The following is a 20,127-nucleotide window of genomic DNA, read 5'->3' as shown; positions in this document are numbered from 1 at the left end:
CTGGAAACGTTAAGTTGTTGTTGTTTTTTTATACTGTGACCTTATCATGAAAAAGAAAGATGCTACCATATTACAGGACTCCATATCTGGCTTTCTAAGTCAGCTCCTGGTGATGAAACTTAGAAAAAGTATAAAAGTATGGTTAAAAAAAAACATTTGTTAAAGTCAGACAAACAATCAAACAAAAGTGGCCTCCTGCTATCATGATCCTCTGCCTAGATCTCCTTCAGATGCTGCTCCATTACAAAACTTTACTTGTACAAACGTGTACTTTCATGTTTCTGTGGAGCTGAACATAGGAAAAACATTATGGCGCTTGTAGTATATTAAGCTATGATATGATATTGACATTGATTTCTTGGACTCTGGCAACATAACAGTTTTTAAAAAGTCATGCAGAATAGCGGCGAAATCTGCTGATAAATATCACATTTCATATTTCACAATTTTACTGAGAAGATTTCATCTGAAACATGAGATTTTGTGTGAGGGAAGATGTAGAAACAGACAGCAGTGTAAGACAGCTCACAGCTCTCCTCTCATCTCATGTTACCCTGGAGCAGATCCGTTCGTGTAGGGTCTGGGTGTGCCGGTGCACTGCAATTCAGCGCTTCCTCCTACTTTAAACACTGGAGGCAACATTAAACCAAGCAGTCCAGCAGACTTTCTGACTGGGCAACACCTCCACAGGTCTGTCCGTATTTCATTCAAATTGGTTTATGGCTCCGCGGAGTCGAGCTCTTGCCCTACAGATGACCACCTTCCACATCTGGAGAAAACGCTGGAGCTTCACTCCACAGCCCCTAACAGTCGATATCCCAACAAGCTGATTCATACTCATACATGGGCGGCACTCCATTTCCATGAAGAAAAAAAAACTTTTCTGAAACATAATCAACAGAAACAAACGCAGTGGTGGCCTTTAATTAGCTCCGAGTGTCTCCCGCTGATCAGCCCACGGACTGCCTGTTGCTGCCCCCTCCCCCCGGCACTGTTTAATCCTGTGGTCCAGGTCTAGTTTGAAGAGCAGGCGTAATCACAGCCCGTTACGATGACCACTAATTGGAGTCTGGGCCAGGCGTGCAGTGGGGCACTGGGAGTGGTCTAGGATGACCTTGTTAAGGGGAAAGAGAGAGAACATGGAAGACCACCACGCAGGGCAGGAAGGCTGTGAGCTTAGAGAGCGTGTGCAGCAGGTTGGGACGCTCGCCTGACGGCCACTGTCAGATACGTGCTTTTACATACTACCATGGCACAGGAATTTGTAAAATGGACAGATGAAGATTAAGATGATGACTTTTTTTCTAATGTCATTTAACAGACATCAGTAAAATCTGGCCATTTGATGAGACCACTGTCTCACACGAATATTTAATAACCTTCGTCATACATGCTGCTTTTCAGTAATAGACTGAGTAGGTTATGAAGTATATGACATCACTTATAATAACTCATTCATGGTCACTTGAAAGTTAAGTCTCTTTTAAGTGTTTTACAGGCGTCCTAGCCTGTGAATAAAACAACACAGGACCAGAAGGAAGAATGGTGACAGAACAGATTATGGCCTACAGTGAGTAATAGCTGACATTCATATACACGATATGTCAAACAAACGTTATGATGGGGTGCAATTTGAGGAGCTGTGGGGGACATCGTAGAGGCAAAAGAGCTAGAGGGATTCACAAGGCTCGACAAATACTAGAGTTTTATTCCCTGAATCACAGACTTCATCGCATAAATCTGATATTTTGTTTAATGATAAAACAGATTAACCTGCTTTGTACTTCAGACATTAAAGATATCAAAGTAGCTTGATTTGACCATATTTTCGGTCCCTCGTCCTTTACAATCGCATTTTCCTTTTGTGCTGGAGGTCACCCAGGAATGTCCTCCACAAATTGTGTAATTACAGCTAAGATTTCATACATGACTCCCTTAGCTTATAAACAGAAACTTGACATTTACTCTTTCATGGCACCGCACCACGTTGGCCATTTAGAGTTTTATTTAAAGCTGAATTTCGTGGGATCGTTTTATTTCAACGCAGCTCCTTCTTTATTTTCATATAGATATTCCAGTAAAAGCGCGAATTCACCGATTTCCCATAACAGGAGAACGGCGCTTACGGTAACGGTAACGGTTACGGTAACGGCTACGCCACCCTCGTTGACCGGTCGCTGTCAAACGAGACACAAGCGCGCGGACTTTATCCTTCAGGTTAGCCGTGATCAGTAGTCGGATTAGGCGCTACATGTCATCGATGTTTATAATTCTCTGTTATAAACGGCCTGGTGAGCAAGTTTCCGCGGGAGTTAGGATCAAAGATGATAACAACGAACGCATGAGCATCGGTGTCGACACGGGAAAGTTTCCAGTTATGTACGGAAAATAAATTAAAAAATAAAGAAATGCCTAAATTACTGCAGTACGTCCCCAAATAAACGTGTAATTACAGAATCACAATACAATGCGGACACGACTACCTTTTCACTTATATCTTCTATTTTAAACTAGGTTTTTTTTGTTTTGTTTGTTTGTTTGTTTGTTTTTTAATTCTTGGGTGGAATGAAAGAAATGCGGCCATTTGTTGGGGACTGGAGGAAGGGTGCCACCCACTCAAAATCAGGAATCATGAAAAATGTTTGAGAAAAGCCAATTAAAGAGCAAGAAATATACCGACAGGGAGTATGTCATTATTGTCAGAATAAAGCTAGTTCATGAATCATTGTGGATGACCAAAGAATGTGCATGAGCTAGGATTCCAACCAGCTGGGAGAGCTGAGGCTCGGGTCAGTCCTGCTGGAACTGGATCCAGTCCTGCCAGGGTCACGACGCAGCTGCTGATCCGTCTGCCTTCAGCTGAGCTGAGTGTGCTTCCTTGTGTCACCGTCTTCCTTGACAGTAGACATGCCAGTCATGTAACAGTATGTCATATAAGTCGGTAAACTGACGAACTGACATTGCTGGTTTGGGTTGGCCTGGAATCAAGTGCACTTTCCAAAACAAATCTTGTAATTCCACACTTGACACAAGTGGAAACCATTCGTGGTTTTGATTAATAATTACCAGCTTTATCCTGTGTGTGTGTGTGTGTGTGTGTGTGGGGGGGGGGGGGGGGGGGGGTTATTTTATTGTCAAGACTTCAATCAAAACTGCAGTACAGTCTGTACCCTAATATACTGATTATCCACTCAGCTTACTGGTTATAACAGAAAACAATTCTTACTCCACAAATGCTAAATGACAGCAGACTCAAAGGTCAGTCTTTTTTTGATGCTAAGGCCTCTCTGTCACTGAGGTTTGCATGTTGCCTTGTTCTCAAATGTGTCTGTTTTGAACTTTGCAGAATACATCACTTTTGATGAGTGGAACTCAATTGAATAATTAGTAGTGACGCCCAGCAGGACAGAACTCCTGAAGTAACAAACAGAGTCGGCGTTTACCACTTACGTCTGTTTTCTGGACATAGACAGTCTCATCTCTGAGTGGACCACACTGTCAGTGAAGGTTTTTGTTGTTTAAAAAAAATTCTGTGTCCAAGAAATTAGTACATGTAGGAGCTATTCATGTCTGACTTTATCTGAATTAGCCTGCAAAGTAATTACAGTCAGGGCACATATAATTTTCATTGGCATTATTAATTTTCATTTCATCTTGTTTAAGTTTTTCTTTTCTTTGAACATTCTCAGGACAGATTTCAAATTGTAACTGATTTTCCAGATATCCAGACTGAGACAAAATTCAACAAAGAAACAAAAAAGAAAGTAACCTGCATATTTCTAGATTTCTACCATTGTCTCTCTGACAGGAGAGGGTTGTACTGCTTAAAAGTTTCAGTTTTTGCTTCCAACTGGAAAACTTAAAAGCTGTTATGGAGTTTCTGATTCCCACTACCATGACCTTGAGGTCCATGACTTACGTTTAGCAGTTTGATTAAAAAAACATGAGGAAGTTGAAGGCAGTGGGGGGAGTGAAGCCGTGGGGGCCACCCTGCTAACGGGCTGCAGCTGTGTGCTCGCTGGGGGTGAGATTCATATCCCAGTTCTGTTGATGCTGATAAATTCTCTTGGTGGTCAAACGTATGTACATCGTTTCTATTTAGTGTTGCCTGGCTGCGTAAACCCGGCTGAGTCTTCATGACACCCAGTTTACGAGTGCTTACACTGCTGATGTCGCTTAATGGAAAAACGAGTCTGGATCGAGGGCGCCCAGTATCATTGTGGTCAGTCCATGGTGTGGGAGGGACTCTTTGTTGTATGACTGGTGCAGTATGACTATGGCACAGATTCTGTTTGTCCTGTGTTTTCTCCATGTGTATGAGGTACTCTGAACTGTGGACACTGGCTTATGGTATCACTCTTTTGCTTGCTCTTTAGGTCTCAGCTCTCAGTCTCTCTGTGTTTGTTTTTTATAAAAAAAACACTGAAATGTGGTTATGTGTGTTAGCGAAGATGAACTCTGTGCAGTCGTCTGAGTGGTCTGGTCTAGGGACAGTGTCTTCAGTGAGAGCAGCTGTTGATGGAGTAATCCTGTTGGTCTTATTCCCCCACTCTTTGTCTGTCTCTCTCCTCTTTCTCTCTCTCTGTCTCTTTCTTTTTCCCTCTCTCTCTCTCTCTCTCTCTCTCTCTCTCTCTCAGTCTCTCCCCCCCTCTCTTTCTCTTCCTCTCTCTCAATTGCTCCCCCTTTTGGGGAGGTGAGGATGACAGAGAGAATGGTTCTGCTCAGGGACACTCGGAGTTCTGTTTCTCCAGTTCCTGCTGTCTGGGACCCCCTGGACCTGCTCTGAGAACTTCAAGTACTCAGTCCACATCTCTCTCTCTCTTTCTCTCTCTCTCTTTCTCTATCTCTCGCTTTCACTCTCCGGATATTTGTCTCTTCATGGAGCGCCCCAGCATCACACATATGGATGGTAACCCATTAGAAACCACAGTGAAATGGCAGCTTTGCTATGATATGACAGCCAAGACCTGGTGGATGGTGAGTCTAACTGTGTTTGATGATCTGGCTTTACGGCGCGCTGAGGACACTGCACCTAATCCCTGCACTCACGTCCTGCATGCGGCTTTTTGATTGTGTATAATCTGTCTGATACTGACATTAAGCAACACAGACATGTTAAGGAAAAGGGTCTTGTATCATTTCAAATGTACTTTACAGATTTAGTGTGAGCAGCTGGGTTTGAGGTGTGATGTATGTGGCGTTTGAAACAGGTGGCCCTAACACATACAGTCCTCACACACACCACTCTGCTCATAACAAATTCCGCTGTAATTTGTAGATTCATTCATTTCAGGTGATGGAATTTTAACAGATACATTTAACTTTACTGGAAAGTCATTGAAGTGATTGATGTTTTTCTCTGATAACGTTTTTCTGACATGTCTTGAAAACTGAAGTAATAATCAACATTACATACAACAGTCCTCCAGAATGCCTTTGGTTAATGAAGTGTACTTAACCTCATCCTGCAGTTCAACATTAACATTATTTTCTTAATTAAAATAAAAGTGTAAACCAAAATATTTGAAATTTACAGAACATATGCACACAGAAGCTTGTGAAAGAAAATGTATTTTTAACATAAATACTTTTTGCCAGAAATGATGGATTTTGATATGTGCTGTAAACTCACAGGTTTATTATGTTTTAAAAGTTGTTGCTGAGTTTTCCTTAAACCTCTGATGTTCCTTCTCACATGCGTTGTTCATCGTGCTGTCGGGCTGTGTGTCTTAAATCTGGAGGATTCCTTTCTTCTCTCAGCCAGTTTCTGTTGGAACGCCCTGTGTTTGCAGAATGTTCAAGTCTCTGGGTTTTGCTTATTTATCCATGTGTAATGGATAGACTCTTTTCCCTGTTCCTCCAGTGTTATAACAAAGGTGATTGCCCTGCTGTCTCTCCTCTCTCTCTCTCTCTCTCTCTCTCTCTCTCTGTTTCCTGCATTAGCATTAGCCACCCACACTTTTGTTTAAATTGACTCTGCAATTAACATTCGCTTTGAGTCCTTACTAATAACTAATCAAAATGGCAGGTTTTGATTGTTTGGCAGGCCCAGGGTGAAAAATGACCAGGCTGTCTGACCCTGTGTTTCACACATGTTCCCTTCTCTCCTAGTGTATGCCTTCAATCCTACACTTACATAAGCCATATATAAATATATCTTCGTCATCATTATACTTTACCTCTGACTGAAATCTACACAACAACTACATTTTTCACTAATGAGGATACCAGTTTCCATTAATATATATCCAATTTTTTGAATTAGTGCCTAGAGTTGTGAAATACAACTAGGATAAAAATTTATCAATGACATGTTACATTTCTTGTCTTTAAAACGGATTTGGTCAAATGTGAAATTGCGAGCTCTCAGCTAAAATTCACAAAGTCAGAAAAGTCAGGATGAGCCATAGCAGTGTTGCTGGAGGTTTTTTTTTTATATGTGCAGGTGGTTTTGATTGGTTGAGAGTGATCCTCTGTTCATAAATATCTAGCAGTCCTGTGTTCAAAAACTGACCACTGATGAAGAGAATTATTAGCAACTTGTGCATTCCGTGGTGCTTGGATTTAAAAGCCTACTAATAAAGTTAGATGAAGTTAGTTGATGAAGCGTAAGTTTGTTTATCTGTATTCTGTGACTGCATACATTTGTGGATTCATTTAAGATGATTGTATTAATTTGTCATGTTTAATGGGGTGGATAAAAAAAGAGTCTTTAAATTATTCAAATTGGAACACAAAGCATGGCTGATGGGGGGAAAAAAATCTTCAAGTTTTGTTTTGTCCTGAAATGCAGACTGACAAATTTAGGATTTGGTCAAATCCCGTCCACACTTACAAGACCCAAATTTATGCAAAGAAACATCTCTTCAGAATTTCAAACAGATCTGTCCCAAGTTTTGGGAGGTGGGAAGAAGTGTTACAGTGTCTGAAGGGTTTTTGTAAATTAAATACAGACATTTACAGATGTTTGTTGTACCTAAGGCTCCTACAGTATTACAATGTACCTATAGTTTCAGCATTTCAGATTCTACTTTTTCTCCCTGTCTGTAGTCTGTAATGGTTCTCTAAGATCTGTCTTTAGTCTGTGATGGTTCTCTAAGGTCTCTCTGCAGTCTGTAATGGTTCTCTAAGATCTCTCTGCAGTTTGTAGTGATTCTCTAGGATCTTTAGAAGGGAAAGCTGAGATTCATTTGAAGTCAAGACAAAAGATACTTATTTTTTAATGATGACTGAGCACTTGCCTATAAAGGAATTAAATTAAAAATGCTTCTATCATTTCAAATAACTCTTCTGATTCTGAAGATATTTTTTGAACTCTTCTGATTCTGAAGATATTTTCCCATTAGAGAAACAAGGCCTAATAAATATCATGGCTAGGAGAGTTGAGTCCTATCTTAGTGTCCTGAATTTGAAGCCCAAGATTCTCCAGCCATTAATAGGTGGACGTCCAAGTGAGAAGAATGGTGTTGGACAAGAATGGTGTAATTCTGTCTTGTGTTGATCTGCAACTGTGCTGGCCAATCCTGTGTGTCTGCTGGATGGGCCCAGAAATAAACAATTAGTGCTCTTCTCAGTGTGCTCAGCAGAACACTGTGCTAGCCAGCTTTACAGATCTTGGAGGAAACATGACACAGGACATTCAGACAGTGGACAGGAACTGGCAGCAACTAGCACCAAGGACATAAATGGGCAAAATCTCAAATATATATACAGAAGCTGTAGTGCATTAAAGCTCCAGATGGGAATTTCTGAAACAGCCCTACAGCTCACCTGAATCTTCAGCAGCCAGCATGTGTTAAGCATATATCTTCTCATTTTTAGTACACTGCTTTTATTCTAAGCCTTTGTTGTTACCGGACAAACACTGGCCCGTAAGTTCCTGTTAAGTAAATACAGCGGCAGTTTATTCCGTCTGTGCCCTAAAAACAGCAGCTGCAGCCAGCGTTTCCCGCGCTTTGACGACGCGCACACACTATGTGGTCACGCTTGCATCACCAGGCCGTGGATGGAGGGTTCACGCCCCGCAGTTTTACTGTCCGAGCCTCTTGAGAGCCGGTGGCAGGCGTGTGAGGGCGGTGTGGTGTGTCAGCGGGGCCGTGAAACTCGGCCGGGCTGCCGGGTCAGCCCTGAGGTTGTGGTTCTAAGGCCATGACTTCAGACGGCTGGAAAGTGACACGAATCATTCCCAGAAGCAGTGAGAAGAGCCAGACTAAAATTAGCACTGAGGCTGAGAAGGAAAGAGAGAGAGAGAAAAAGAGAGAGAGAACATGATAGATAGATAGATAGATAGATAGATAGATAGATAGATAGATAGATAGATAGATAGATAGATAGATAGATAGATAGATAGATAGATAGATAGATAGATAGATAGATAGATAGATAGATAGAAAAAGTCTGATAAATAGGTAGATGATAAATAGGTAGATGAGCGAGAAAAAAATCCAGAGAGAGAGATTCAGGCCATTAATGCAGGGTGAGTTAGCCTTTACTTTGAGAAGAGAAAGCATCAAGAGAAAGAATTTAAGTATTTAAGTTTTAAAACTTGCTTGAATAGCTAACAGCTAGGCAGCTGCACTGAACTTGCTGAGACACTTACAGTTTATTCATATTTAAAACAGGCCCTGGGGAAAATTTGTCTAAGGTATCAGAGCACACAGACGATTGCAAAGCAATGTCTGTTTGAGCAGTCTGTCTAACAGCTAAGATGATTTTAACACAGCCCTACTTTTTAGTAAGATGGAATGTGTTTATGGAGTTTGACATTTTCTCTGTTCACTTTGTCATCTCTCGAGGTCTTGTCCCATAGCTTTCTTGAATTAAGTTAAATTAAGTCAGATGTTAGCAGAATTCTTCTTTTAGGAAATGATGTACTAATTATGATTAAGGTGATGGATTACTTTTTGGTTTTGAGTTGGCCTCTTTCTTTCTCAACACATAGCAAACTTCAAATTAACCAGCAAGGCTCAGTTTTTCTGATGGGTTGTGACCTACTTGAAGATAAAAGGAAATTCACTTCAAAATGAAACTTATCTGTGTGTATTTTAATATTTTATAAAGTGGGAAACTTTGTAATGGTCCTTAGATACTGACATTAATTCTGAAACATTCTTTATATATATATATATATATATATATATATATATATATATATATATATATATATATATACATACATACATACATACATACACACACACACACACACACACACACACACACACACACACACACACACACACACACACACACACACAGGGAAGAATGTCTGTCTGTGCGAATGTCTTTTCTGTACCACTAGGGGGAGCCGATGCATGTCTTTTCACTAGTATCTGCAGGGTTAACGTTTCATGCCTGCAGCAGCAATAATTTGAGCTCGTATTTTTGGATTAGAATCTGTGGATTAAAGAGATGGTACTGGTTCTCAGAAAGTGTGTGAGTGCTTTTCTGAACTTTATTGGTAATATGTAAATAATTCACTCATATTGTCATTACCAAACATTCATCCCCAGTACTGCCAACCCTTGTACAAGCGGATGGTATTCTTCACGCTTGTTATGACACATCGTTTTGCCTGATCAAGGCTGGTCTCGTTGTAATGAACCTTGCTTGAATGCCCTGCCTCCCTTATCACTCTTCTGATACTGTAAATACACAGATCACTTTTTCCCCTGATGTCAGCTTTGAAAAACCCTCAGACTAGGGGTGCATGAGAAGGCTTCACACGGCACAACCCAGATGCATCCATGACAGAAGCAGCAGACACTCTACATGTCCAACATTTTTGGATTTGGGTTTCACTGAATTCTCTGTTCAATCAAACACAGAGTGTGTGGTGTGGACGCAGGTGCACGCTCTCATGGTAGGTAGAAAAACTGGTCTCATATGCCATCTCATTGGGAGAGAAGGGGTGTTTGAGAGTGCATGTGCACATGGAGGGATGTTTGGGAGTGCATGTGCACGTGGAGGGGTGTTTGAGAGTGCGTGTGCACGTGGAGGAGTGTTTGGGAGTGTGTGTGCACGTGGAGGAGTGTTTGGGAGTGCGTGTGCACATAGAGGGTTTTTTGGGAGTGCTTGTGCATGTGGAGGGGTGCTTTGGAGTGCGTGTGCATGTGGAGGGGTGTTTGGGAGTGCGTGTGCACGTGGAGGGTTGTTTGGGAGTGCTTATGCACATGAAGGGGTGTTTGGGAGTGCGTGTGCATGTGGGGTGTTTTTTGGGAATGCATTTGCATGTGGAGGGGTGTTTGAGAGTGTGTGTGAATTGTTCATGGCCAAAATGTATGACCAGGTATGCAAAAAAAGGAAATTATAATGGAACATAGGGCATTTTTTCTCATTTTCCTAAAGGTTTTTTCCAGTTAAGAGTTAATAGTGTCTGCATGCATAATCAGTCACGATGGCTGAAGGGATGTTTGAAGGTTGCCAGTTCAAGTCCCACCACTGCCAGGTTGCCTGAGCAAGACCCTTAACCCTCAATTACTCACGCCTTGTTCAGTCAGAATTATAGGGCGCTTTGGATAAAAGCGTCAGATAAACACTGTAAATGTAAATGGCCTGCAGATCCAAACAATGATCAGAAAATGTTTATGCTCATGGAATCATGACAAAACACAAAAAAAACACTCACAAAGGTCCCCAAAAAAACCTCACAAAACACTAACAAAGCTCCCACAAAATACTCACAAAACACTTACAAAACTCTCACAAAACACTCACAAAGCTCCCACAAAACACTCTAAAACACCCACAAAACACTGACAAAGCTCCCCAAAAAAAACCTCACAAAACATTCCTCTGGACTGATACCGGTCAAGATGCATAGAGCACATGCACAAAAAAAGAGCTGTTTTTCATACTGTGTTCCTTTATGATATTACTATTTCAAAGGCCATTAATAATTAAAACTGACAGTTTGCTGCCCTTAAGGGGTCAAAACAACCTGAATGCAGCCTTGTTAAAACCTTCCCACACACCTAATGACATTCCCGCTCACACCATACACAGCAGTTTTGGACAACTATTACATCTTGTGTCATTGTATCGAAAAAAAAAAATCCCTTCCATTCCAGTCATTTTGAGACAGTTTAATTGCCCTCGATTTTTTCATTTCCAGTGATAACCACTTTAATATAAGATTCATGAGTATGACCAACATGACGAGGCTTGTGCTAACTTAACTGTGCCTAATAGGAGTTAGCTGGAGCAGGACTGTTAGCTTATTACAGACTAATCACTGCCATATTACTGCAGCGTAATCATTTTCTAATAGCTATTAGTTCTGTCCCACAGGGGGTGCAGATCATGATAAATTAGACCTCTGCATTATGCAAATAGTTCACAGAGATGCAGCCTGCTGACTGCATCTTAAGGACTGCTGAGGAATAACTACACAGAAATATAGTCTGTCATGTGGACATATATATATATATATATATATATATATATATATATATATATATATATAAACTTATCTGAATGTTCTAATTAGCATATTGCAATTAGAGCAATCTACTTCACATCAAAAACAAAATGGCAAATTTTATGATCTTCTGATATTATTATGTGCTCTTTGTTATTGTGTCCAAGCAAAGATAGTGTTGCATACAGCATATGTGACTTCCTCTGCTTCTCTTATGCACAGATGAGTGAATACACAGGTCTGTAGAAAGCTCTGAAAATGACCCTAGGCTTAATCTGAGCCTAGAACATGACCATCTGACTGTGGCTGAGCCTCCATGACTCAGATGGACAGTAACCTGCTTTGTATGTTGAGCAAAATGGAAGTGTGCAGTCAGATTGGTGCTCTGTACGCTAGCAGTTCCTACTGGTGGAGGGGCTGCACTGTTCTCTGGAGTTTGTGGTGCTTCCTGAACTGCTTTGCAGGCCAGAATGACGATGGCAGCCACCTTTAAACTAACAGTGCACACAATCACACTGCTGCTGTTAAAATAATAACAAATAGGTGTCTAATATGTAGTATGAATATGTGCTGAATCAGTTAAACTGTATTAGGCACAATGTATTAGTACATATTATGTTCCCTTTTCTTCCACTCTGTGATTTGTTCCACTCTGTGTCTTTTTTCCATGGAATTATGCAAAGAATAGTGGAATGTATAATCTGAATCCAGCCAACACATGGGACTGTTCTCTCTCCCTCCTAACAGGAGTTTATTTTAGCAGGTAGCAGGTTTTGACCAGCCGTCGGCACAGAGAGCGATGCTCAGTCTCTGGGCCTCTACGTCAGTCCCCAGCGCTTCTGGGCACAGCTGCAGAACTGCTGATTCACTGTTTTTCATTCCGCACAACCACCAACATGCATACGGTGCTACAGACCAGCGTGTCTGACTTCTTGAAGAGTAATGCAGTTCGATAAGAGAAACTTACAGTTCTAGAAGCTACACTGCATTATTAAATCCAACAGCATCCACAAAGGTACCAACAAATTAGCTAATTGCTGCTTTTAAAATGCATGTAATATTTTCATTTAACAGTAAACAATAACAAACAACAGAAACCACTGAAAGCTTAAGCAAATTATTAAGCAAATTCTATTGCAGTACTCCGATTTTACCAGAAGAGGGAGTATGTGACCACAAACCGCAGTAACACAGCAGTACGAAGTTCTGTGGAAACGTACCCATAGTGTGAAACCCAGCTGAGCGCACTAATATGTTGGGGGAGGGGGTGGCTCTAGCTGATACAAAACCTAAACCAAATATTAAATTCTGTATAGTGCAGGCAATTATTGCCTGCATGACAGTACTGCACAGTGTTAGGAATATGAAATCCTACATGTGCTCTGAATTAAACTTGTATTTAAAATTATAATAATTAAAATTAAATATAGTTTCAAGTTTCAAGTTTGGTTGATTTGTCACATACATAGTCATACACAGTATAACTCGCAGTGAAATGGTTGCGGGTGCTCTGTCCAAACTGAGGAAAAAGCAAACAGGGGTGCAATATCATATTATTGAAGGGGTTTATGATTTGTGTGGCATCTTACTGGGCACACTTGGAAAGCCACAGGCTTTGGTGGACAAACGACTGATGTAAAGGTGCATTTTTTCAGTGAGTTATACATGGCTGTGTGATCACAGTTTAATATCTGAAATAATGTATGTTAATAAAATGTCCACTTGCAATCCTTTTGGCTTTTTTCTGCTCTGGACTGTGTGATCAGGGTGCTGAATTACCCCTTACGTTGTCCACTCATGTCCAGCTCAACTTAAATAAATCAGTAAAGTTTTCAGCTCTAATGACTTTTCTTCCTGGTGGATGTGCTTAAATAATTGATCATTGGCATTGGCATCTGCTAATCTATTCATCAAGATTCTCATGTATATGCATCGTTTCATTAATTGTGTTATGCTCACAAGCTTTGCAATTAATTTCACTAATCAACACTCCCATCCATCTGCATTTAGGGATGGCTATTCTATTAACAGTTATTTTCAATGAAATGCAGATTATTGTGATTAAAGCTTTACAAAAACTCAGATACGCTTTTGGTTTTAAAATGAAAAGTAGTCATGTATGCACACTTTCCTGCAGACTTGTAAGTGACCATAAGAGAACTTAAAAAAAACAACAACTTTTAATTATTGTTAAATCTCATAGTTTGGGGATAGAGAAATAATGAAATGTATATTTTAGTGTTATTATTAGAGGCTCCTGATGTTGGTGTGGGATTAGGTTCAGTCTGCCATAAGAGAATTAAACCCTCTCACACTGTGAATTGTGGTTTTGCATTTCATTGCTTCTTGAATTTAGCTTAAAGTAAAGGAAATTTCCCCATTTCAAAAAGGTCTTGAATGCATCCGGAGGTGTCAGAGTCCGTGCTCATGCTGGCTTGGACACTCTTCCAAGGCCTCTTGATCTACCAGAATCAGATCAGACTCCGTTGTGCTCCGGTGAGCAAGAGCAGCAGGTAGATGCCTGCCCGAGGCCTGACCAGTGAACCCACCCATGCACTCTGCTCCATGTGAGCTCAGGCCTAATGGTTGTGCCCACGTTTGCCCCTCTGAGCTGAGCGCTGAGGACAGAGTAAGACTGACAGAGTAAGACTAACAGCGTAAGACCTTCAAGGACGAGACTGCAGGCTACTCACAACTAAATAAATAAATTGGTGTGTAACAAAGATGACAAAGAATGTTGCTCAAATATTTTTTAAAAATATGTTTAAAAAAACAATAAATAGAGTTAACAGTTTTCTGAGTTGGAGGACAGTTTCACGGTTTATTTATTTTAGAACAATCAGACAGAAAATATATCTTTTTCCATTTGGAAGGAACTATTTCAGTGAACTACAACGCCTCTGTAATCAATCATTTGGAAGTATTCGTTACTTGAACAACAAAGTGAAAAGCAGTGAACGTACTTTGTCAACTCTGCAGACATTTAATAAAACACTTATGCTTAAATCATACAAGACCGAAATCAACTTCATACCGGGATTTCGTGTGTAAAGTATTACAGTCTATGTTAACGTCTGCAGTATTCCAATGCTCCAGGATACTTCTGCGGAGAACAAATTATCTTTTTTCATTATTATTTCAAAACTCCGGCGATGCTGAGGAAACCCCAGCACAAGATTTCGTTAAGCGAACTTGTCTTGTGGACTATTCATTGTGAATATGACAAGAAATTAAGGTATTTAATTATTAGGCAGTCGAAATTTTAAACCTTAATTAGTTAATGTTCATCGCTATGGGCTAATCAGAGACTGGGCTATATTAACCACCGACCAATTGCGCAAATATTTTATCAAGGAATTCCGAAATTATTTTTTAGTCAAAACAGTAGTCTGTTTTTTAAAGAAATTCTTAGTCTTCGCTACATTCAGGTTAATTACTCGTGGTTGTCAGAAGCAAACCTCTGAGCGATTTGAGTGTGATAAGTAAACTAAAGGCAAACAAATATGAACAAAATATAAAATTTTGCACTCCCGCAATTTTTGCAAAAATATTTTTCAGAAACGGTCTGACATTGTAGCAATAGCTTATTAATATGAAAATACTTACCAACCAATCGCCTTCCCGCCCCATAAAAATAGTCTCTAGACTTTTTTGTGTGATAAAGCAAAATTATTGAACATTGAGGAAAAACACTGTTTTCTTTGTGTTTAAATCGTGATGAGGATCATAAGTCATAAAATGGTCCTTAATATATTAAATTACTAAAATCTTACGATGAGTGTTTTTTCCTCTTAATGAAATCAACTTCATGAACAAAAGTATGCTGTGCGTTTTCTACAGCTCCACGCAGCATGTGTGCCAAAACAGTGATGGATTCCTGACGAGAGGACACAGGTCTGGGGCCTGACCAAGTCCTCTATTCCGCACTTTTACATAATGATTGTTAATTAAACTATATTTAAAGATAAACTGTTTGAACACCTGGCGCCAAATCGCATTTTTTTGCGGGAACTTGAGCCCGTCACTTGCCCACTGGCTGTCATATCTAGCCTCAGTAACACATAACCATTAGATAAAGTTATATATAAATAATATGTTTAGTTATATTTTTTACTTTTGCTGTTGGTAATTGCAGTTACTAAAAGTTGGGTGATATAAACAAAGTTAACGACACGCTTACAGGCGGTAGGCCGATAAGATAATATAACTAGGTGCAGAATATAAACGCTGATATTCTGCGCTGCCAGTTTATATGAACTACGGCTATAAAGCGCCAAGCCCAGGGAGATGGTCCCTTTACACTATATATGATGAGGAGCAACACTTATTCTTTTCTTGGACGGCTGTTTAAAAGAACTGCTTCCAATAATGCACCGTGCGGGGGATATAACAGGTTTGAGCAGCCCATGTTAAGTAGGAGCTGGCTTTTCGTAGTTGCCAACGGATTTATATTAGTCCCTTGTGTCTTTAGGTAATGTTAAATTATGATTTTTTAATTGTATTTTTAAAATAAGTCTTTTAATTGTAACTACGCCATAAAACAAGCATTCTGTTAGATATCGGGCCCCTTTGTGTACACAGACACGCGCGCGCACACGCACCCACCTACCCACCTACCCACCCACCCACACCCACACCCACACCCACACCCACACACACACCCACACACACACACAAAAGCTACCTCTGTGGTGTTTAATCAATTTCTTATCGGCGACAAAAAGATCTATGATGAGCCCGTTGCATGAGCAGTGTATTTGGCCGATCGTGTCGTAAGAAAAATAAAGACTAGAAGAGACGAGGCATTGACCGCTCTGCAACACCGCTAGCCGTACTGCACGCTGCAAAGCTGAGACAGGAGATCTAGCGCTGTAGTTCAGCGATCTACGACTACAGTAGGCTGCGATACCCAGATCCCCAACCAATGCACTCTTTGCAGCTAAGAGTCCTGACCGTGAAATTTTTATTGTATTCTAAAATCTGCGTGTTGTCCTTCTCTACCTCGTAGCGTGGATATCGGATTGGGTTGAAGCTGCATACCTCGCGTGGGACGTTTGTATTTGGTCAGTGTCCGGGTTATTCTCATCCGAGCACCAGGGATTTACTTCCTTGCGAAGAGAAATGGATATGGAGTAATAAAAACGTACCGACGAGATGGCCAGACGTTGAACTGCAGTACTGCAAACGCTTCTAAGCTAGAACTTTTCGGGGGGGTTGGCAGTTTCGCTTCAAAATGGTACGTTGATCAATTTCATCATTATTTGCGTTGTTTCGACAGACGCGAGGCAGCGGAGCTCGCGTGCTCTGCACGCTTAAAGTGCCGAGATGGTCGCAGGAGTGCCTCGCGCTGCCCTGCTCCCAAGCTTTAGGCAGTTGCTCCGTTTCTGGCTGGTTGCTAGCCAAGCGCGAGGTTTGAGGGGAAAAGGGTCGAAATGCAGGCGTGTATTTAAGCTACAGCGCCGCGAAACGATCGAGATGCCTCGCGTTTATCCCACAGCGGAAGTTATTCGCTCTTCGCTGGCCTGAGAAACGCACGCACTCCGAAGGCCAGTTTAAAGTTCAGAGCCCGCGAGCGCAGCCGCCCGGCGGAGAGTCTACTCAGCAGAAAATGGCCGCAGCCAGAGCCGCAGGCTCGCCGGCATGAATTTGAACCACAGACCGACAGAGGCGCTCCGTCCCTGGAAGTAATCTGAGCGAGAGTGGCGCAGTTAAAGCGCCGCGGCTCTGGAGTGCCTCCGCGGAGAGTTGGTGAACACCAGCTCCGTACAAGCGCAAGGGAGCTTTGCGTAGCTTTAACGTTTGAACAAGCAAGGCCAAGTCACCTAGGCGCGGGGCAACTGTCAGTAACGTCTACTTTCCTCCAGTCAGCTGAGTTCACATTAAAGAACAGCAGGAGCGAACCCTTCCACCATACTTCAGACTTAAACAAGGAGCCAAACTGCTGTTTAACTCCGGGCTGTAACGGGCAGCTGAGGTTAAGTCTGCGATGTTTGCTGCAATATCATGATAATAACCGTGAGGAGAGAGTTCAGGTGATCCTCAGATCAGTTCGAGATCAGCTCGATATCAGCAAGGACATTTTCAGTTTATGTATATCCAGGAAGTGTCTGCCTTCCTCTTCTCTGTTTACAGATTAATAGTTTTTTTTATTGTCTACCAGTTTATGAAGGTAACTTTTGACTGAAGATCGAGGAGTTTAACCTTTTTTACTTTCAGGAGTTATTTATATTTTGTTCTGAACTGGACGTGAATATGTCTGATAGTGACATGTATTAGGTTGGGCCGCATTGCAGTTTTACGCATTTGCTTAGACATCTTTATTAATTTCGTTCTTTGCAATAATTCAAAGGACATTCGGATATTTAGGCCATGTCCGAATTTGCCAAGCCCCTTATTTGCAGACGCAGTAAAGTGCAGTATGATGCACCATTGTGCATATTAGTAAAATGTAAAAGAAATATTAGCTCCAACTTCTTTATGATCTACCCCTAGGCCGTGTTCAGATCCGTGTTTGTAGTTCGTTTTTGTGGTTTGATTGTTTTAGGTGAGCTCAGTAAGGTTCGGCTTTGTATCGTATGTAATGTGTCAGAATGGACTGTTGTTGGATTACTTAGACAAAATCCTCCTAAAGAAAGTTCTCTTAAGTAACACACAGCTTTCTTATTTCCCACTTGTGATTCTGTTACTTAGCTGACAGGCCTAACTGTGTGAAAATGTGAAATATACACTTTAGTGAACACCATGTCATTTAAATCGCTTTACAAATGTACTTCAGTCCAGTTTGATGAAGAATTCAGATTCCTGATCTGTACATTATATCAAGCGACGGATTTTGAATCTCCTTCCCCTTTGAATTTAAACCCTTTTATTGTCCAGCGGTATGTAGTTTTAAAACTTTCCGCGCTTGTCGTTAGAAGCGGCGCAGTCTGGTCGACACATTTACACCAGCATTTACTATGGGCGCGCGGCTGCTGAAACGATAGTTGCTCGCTAATATAATTAGTCATGAATGGGTGTACATGTGTACATACACGTGTACACATATGTGCGCTCTCCGCAACGTCCTCAGCGCTCGCGGTGGTCTAATCGCTGTAACACTGGCTCCAAGCGTTCAGACGTTACCGCGCTCCAAACCGGGTCGCGGCGGGAGGACAGTCTGGCGCGTGTGTACCCGGTGTTTAACTGGTCACACACGCTGCACCTGAGCTACGGAGATACAGTACCCTGCTGGTGACCATTTTGGATCAACGGCATTCCCGCCAGTTCCTGCTTCTTTAAGCCGCGCGCTGGTCTGGGATGGGCTATCTTTATAACGTCATTTCATTCCTCCCTCTTTTTCATTTTCTTCTTCTTTGATTCTTTCCCCCCCATTTCCTAAATGGAACAGATTGCCTGACACTCCACGTTTGCTCATCTTAGTTTCTACGCAAACTTGGGTCACTGTTGTCCTTTCTCTTCTGGTTTTTGGAGGGTTTATATTTTAACGGACTGGAAGTCAGAGGTGGCGATGTTGGAGGCGCCGCTGATGATGGTGACGATTAACTGTGAAACATGTTCCAGTAACTGATCGCTGGTTCGCCACTGTACTCGCCACACGCGTCATTTCAACATGATGTATTCTCCTCTCTGTCTGACTCAGGTAAACACGTTCGTTTGTTTGTTTGTTTGTTTGTTACGGATAGCGCGAGGGTCGGTGCAGGCGCGAGTCCCTGGGGGGTTAGGAGCGCCTCCGCTCGCGTCACTGCCCTGCTGGCGCACATTCACGCGCACTCGTGTATTAGTTTGCACATTAGATAGCTGTCCTACCTTAAGATTGTGGAGTTATTGCTGTATTATTCGTTACGTGATTACTGTAACTCCAGCTCACCTGTGGGCTCCGTGGGGTGGTTCGGTCATATGCTGGGAGAATAAAACCAGGAGAAAAAAGTTAGTACCAGATCGACACATTTCCACGTAAACGGACAGAACTTTTTTTTCTCCTGTATGTGAAAACTTTCGTCTTTAGTTACCACGGGTTACGCTGTTCTGCCAGATTAAGATGCATTTGATAATATTTGTATATTATTTGAATATTATATATTTGTTTTCATTTATGTATAGTAAATTGTTTTAAAGTTGAAAGGTCACATAAGGACAGTGTAGGCTAACAGAAATGGTGTTCCCTCCAGTTTGTCTTTTTTGGATCACTGACCTATTTTTACATAAGGAGTTATATCGTGCTGCAAAACAAACTTTATAATCGTACCAATTGCTTAAGCCCCGTAATGCGATATGTACAGCATTGCACATGTGATGTGTGTTTTCTCAATTATTAAAAGTAGTTTTTGATTTTATTATGTTAATGCCATAATAGTCTACATAAGGCCTGTAAAATCACGGGTTTGAACTAAAATGTAATGGAATCAATCAGAAAGATTTATGTTTATAATTTAGTTTTGTGTTTAGAACAACATTCATTACACAGAAGCTGAGAAGCTGTAAAGTTCATGCTTTAGTAAAACTGTGGTATTAACCATGGCCAATTTTCATTTTATATAGTTTGCATTTTATGTTTGAGAAGCTATTAATACTCATTTTAAAAATTAAAAATAGTGCAGGTTTGTTTTTTTGTTTTTTTGGTAGTATTCTATAATGCCATTTAAGAAAGTTGCAGTAAGGTGTGTGTGTGTGTGTGTGTGTGTGTGTGTGTGTGTGTGTGTGTGTGTGTG

At 41.1% G+C, this 20,127-nt stretch overlaps 1 protein-coding gene across 2 annotated transcripts in view; it reads left to right on the top strand.

The window, feature by feature from the left end:
• Positions 1 to 16,091: 16,091 nt before the first annotated feature.
• Positions 16,092 to 20,127, top strand: part of nfic (nuclear factor I/C) — a 95,863-nt gene continuing 91,827 nt past the window's right edge. Inside the window, exon 1 of one of the 2 annotated variants that reach the window (XM_035522185.1) lies at positions 16,092 to 16,655. In XM_035522185.1, the coding sequence (XP_035378078.1) occupies positions 16,653 to 16,655 (3 nt within the window). In that variant the 5' untranslated portion in view covers positions 16,092 to 16,652. Of the gene's footprint in view, positions 16,656 to 18,608; positions 19,059 to 20,127 lie in introns of those variants that run through there. The other variant, XM_035522184.1, reaches the window with a different exon arrangement.

This window comes from Electrophorus electricus, chromosome 23, assembly GCF_013358815.1.
Source record: "Electrophorus electricus isolate fEleEle1 chromosome 23, fEleEle1.pri, whole genome shotgun sequence".
In the NCBI taxonomy this organism is placed as follows: domain Eukaryota; kingdom Metazoa; phylum Chordata; class Actinopteri; order Gymnotiformes; family Gymnotidae; genus Electrophorus; species Electrophorus electricus.
Note: the sequence above shows the minus strand (reverse complement) of the source record. Positions and strands in the feature narration are given on the sequence as shown.